Here is a 2,338-nt window from a genome sequence, read left to right as displayed (position 1 = left end):
CGTCAGGTGCTGTTTGGAGGGGCTGGGTGTCGTGCCCCGCGGGACGGGGTGCTGCCCACCAATCCCCCTCCCCGCCGCAGGCTGCACCGACGTTCACTCCCATCCACCGTGCCGGTTACTGTGCCTTCTACGGCGAATGCGGTCGCAACCCGGAGGTGAACATCTCGCTGGTGTCCTCCAAAGTGCCATGCCTCTCCAACACGCCGGCGCGGGTGGCCACGGGCCCGCTGCTGGCGCTGCTCCGCACCGTCTGCCCCGAGCTGGTGCGGGGGAACGCGGAGACGACGCGGGTTTGCTGCTCCTTGGCGCAACTGAGCGCCCTCCAGCTCAGCGTGGCACTTTCCGGCACCGTCCTTTCCCGCTGCCCGGCGTGTGCCAGGAATTTTGCCAACCTTTACTGCAACAACATCTGCAGCCCCGACCAGAGCCTCTTCACCAACGTCACCCGCGTCATCAACCGCACCATGGTGCAGGGGACGCCCAAGGTCGCCGTCGTGGAGTACCAGTGTTTTTACCAGCAGTATTTCGCCGACGACTCTTTCACTTCCTGCCGGGGCGTCCGGTTACCGGCTACCGGCGGTTACGCCATCGATACCATGTGCGGGCGTTACGGCGCCCGGCTCTGCACCACCCAGCGCTGGTTGGATTTCCAAGGGGATAAAAACAACGGCTTGGCGCCGCTGCAGATCAACTTCCAGCTGGTGCCCAACGGCACGCAGCCCGGCGATGCCATCGTGCCGCTGGGCGGGACGGCCTGGCGCTGCAACCAGGCTCTCAGCACCCAGGAACAGCCTTGCTCTTGCCAGGACTGTGCCGAATCCTGCCCGCCGGTGATCGCCCCCCCGACCCCACAGCCCCACTTTCTCCTGGGCAACGCCAACGGCGCCTTGGTCCTCTGCGGGCTGCTCTTCGGCCATTTTGCCCTCGTCTTCGTCGTCGCCTTGCTGTGCCAGTGCCGGCGGGCCAAGAAGAAGGGCACCGCGCCGCAACCGGCACCTGCACGGATCGCCAGCCGCTCGGCATGCCTGAGCGACGCCAGCCACCGCGTCCTGGCGAGGGCTTTCCGCCGGTGGGGCACGCTGGTGGCCGGGCACCCCGTGACGGTGCTGGCGGTGGTGGTGGTGCTGGCAGGCGGTTTATCGGCCGGTTTGGTTACCCTACGTCTCACCACCGATCCGGTGGAGCTGTGGTCGGCGCCGGGCAGCCGTGCCCGGCAAGAAAAAGCCTTTTACGACCAACACTTCGGTCCTTTCTTCCGCACCAACCAGGTGATCGTGACGGCACCAGGCCGGCCCAGCTCCGGCTACGAGTCGGTGGTGTTGGGCGCCAAGAACTTCAGCGGGGTGCTGTCGGAGGACGTGCTGCGGGCGCTGCTGGAGCTGCAGGAGCAGCTGGCGGCCACCACGGCGTGGGCACCGGTGGCGGGCAGGGAGGTGACGCTGAGCGATGTCTGCTATGCCCCCCTCAACCCTACGCAGCCTGGGCTGGCCGACTGCTGCGTCAACAGCGTCACCCAGTACTTCCAGAACAACGCCACCCGCCTGGCCATGACGGCCACCCAGACCGACGGCAAGAAGACGGGCACCGTCGACTGGCACGACCATCTCATCTACTGCGTCAAGTGGGTGCCGCTCCCCGGGGATGGAGGAGGAGGCGGGGGGATGGATGTAGGGTGCTGGGTGTGGGGTGCTGGGTGTGGGGTGCTGGGCTGTGGGGCTGGGGCAATGCCTGCAGGGTGCTGGGCATGGGACGGTGTCCTCAGGGTGCTGGGCATGGGACTGGGGTGCTCTCTATGGCGTGCTGGGCACGGCACGGTTACCTGTGGGGTGCTAGGTCGTAGGGTTGGGGTGCTATCTATGGGGTGCCCAGCAAGGCGCAGCGCCCATGGGGTGCTGAGCTGTGGGGCCGGGTGCTATCTGTGGGGTGCCCAGCACGGCACCCACGGGGTCGGGGTTATGCCCGCAGGGTGCCGAGCACGGCACGGTGCCTGCAATGTGCTTGGGTGCAGGGTTGGCGTGATGCCCGTGGGGTGCTGGGGTGCAGGGTCGGGGTTATGCCCGTGGGGTGCTGAGCACGGCACGGTGCCCATGGGGTGCTGGGGTGCAGGGTCGGGGTGATGCCCGTGGGGTGCTGAGCACAGCACGGTGCCCGTGGGGTGCTGGGGTGCGGGGTCAGGGTGCTGCCTGCACCGCAGGTGCCACCTCAGGAGCACCCAGCACGGCACATTGCCCACGGGGTGCCGCTTGCATGGCTCGGCATCACCCCGCGGTGCTGTGCCGCGGTGCCGAACCCCGTGGCGGGCTCGGGGGGGGGGGGGGACGGGACGGGGGCACGCCCC

General features: G+C 68.2%; 1 protein-coding gene across 1 annotated transcript in view; it reads left to right on the top strand.

Annotated features, from left to right (window-relative positions):
* Window positions 1–2,338, top strand: part of NPC1L1 (NPC1-like 1) — a 6,757-nt gene that overhangs the window by 201 nt on the left and 4,218 nt on the right. The window contains exon 2 of the mRNA XM_010563009.1: window positions 81–1,621. Within this exon, the coding sequence (XP_010561311.1) occupies window positions 81–1,621 (1,541 nt within the window). The remainder of the gene's footprint in view (window positions 1–80; window positions 1,622–2,338) is intronic.

The sequence above is a fragment of the Haliaeetus leucocephalus genome, unplaced genomic scaffold (assembly GCF_000737465.1).
Source record: "Haliaeetus leucocephalus isolate CR32 unplaced genomic scaffold, Haliaeetus_leucocephalus-4.0 Scaffold162, whole genome shotgun sequence".
Taxonomy (NCBI): domain Eukaryota; kingdom Metazoa; phylum Chordata; class Aves; order Accipitriformes; family Accipitridae; genus Haliaeetus; species Haliaeetus leucocephalus.
Note: the sequence above shows the minus strand (reverse complement) of the source record. Positions and strands in the feature narration are given on the sequence as shown.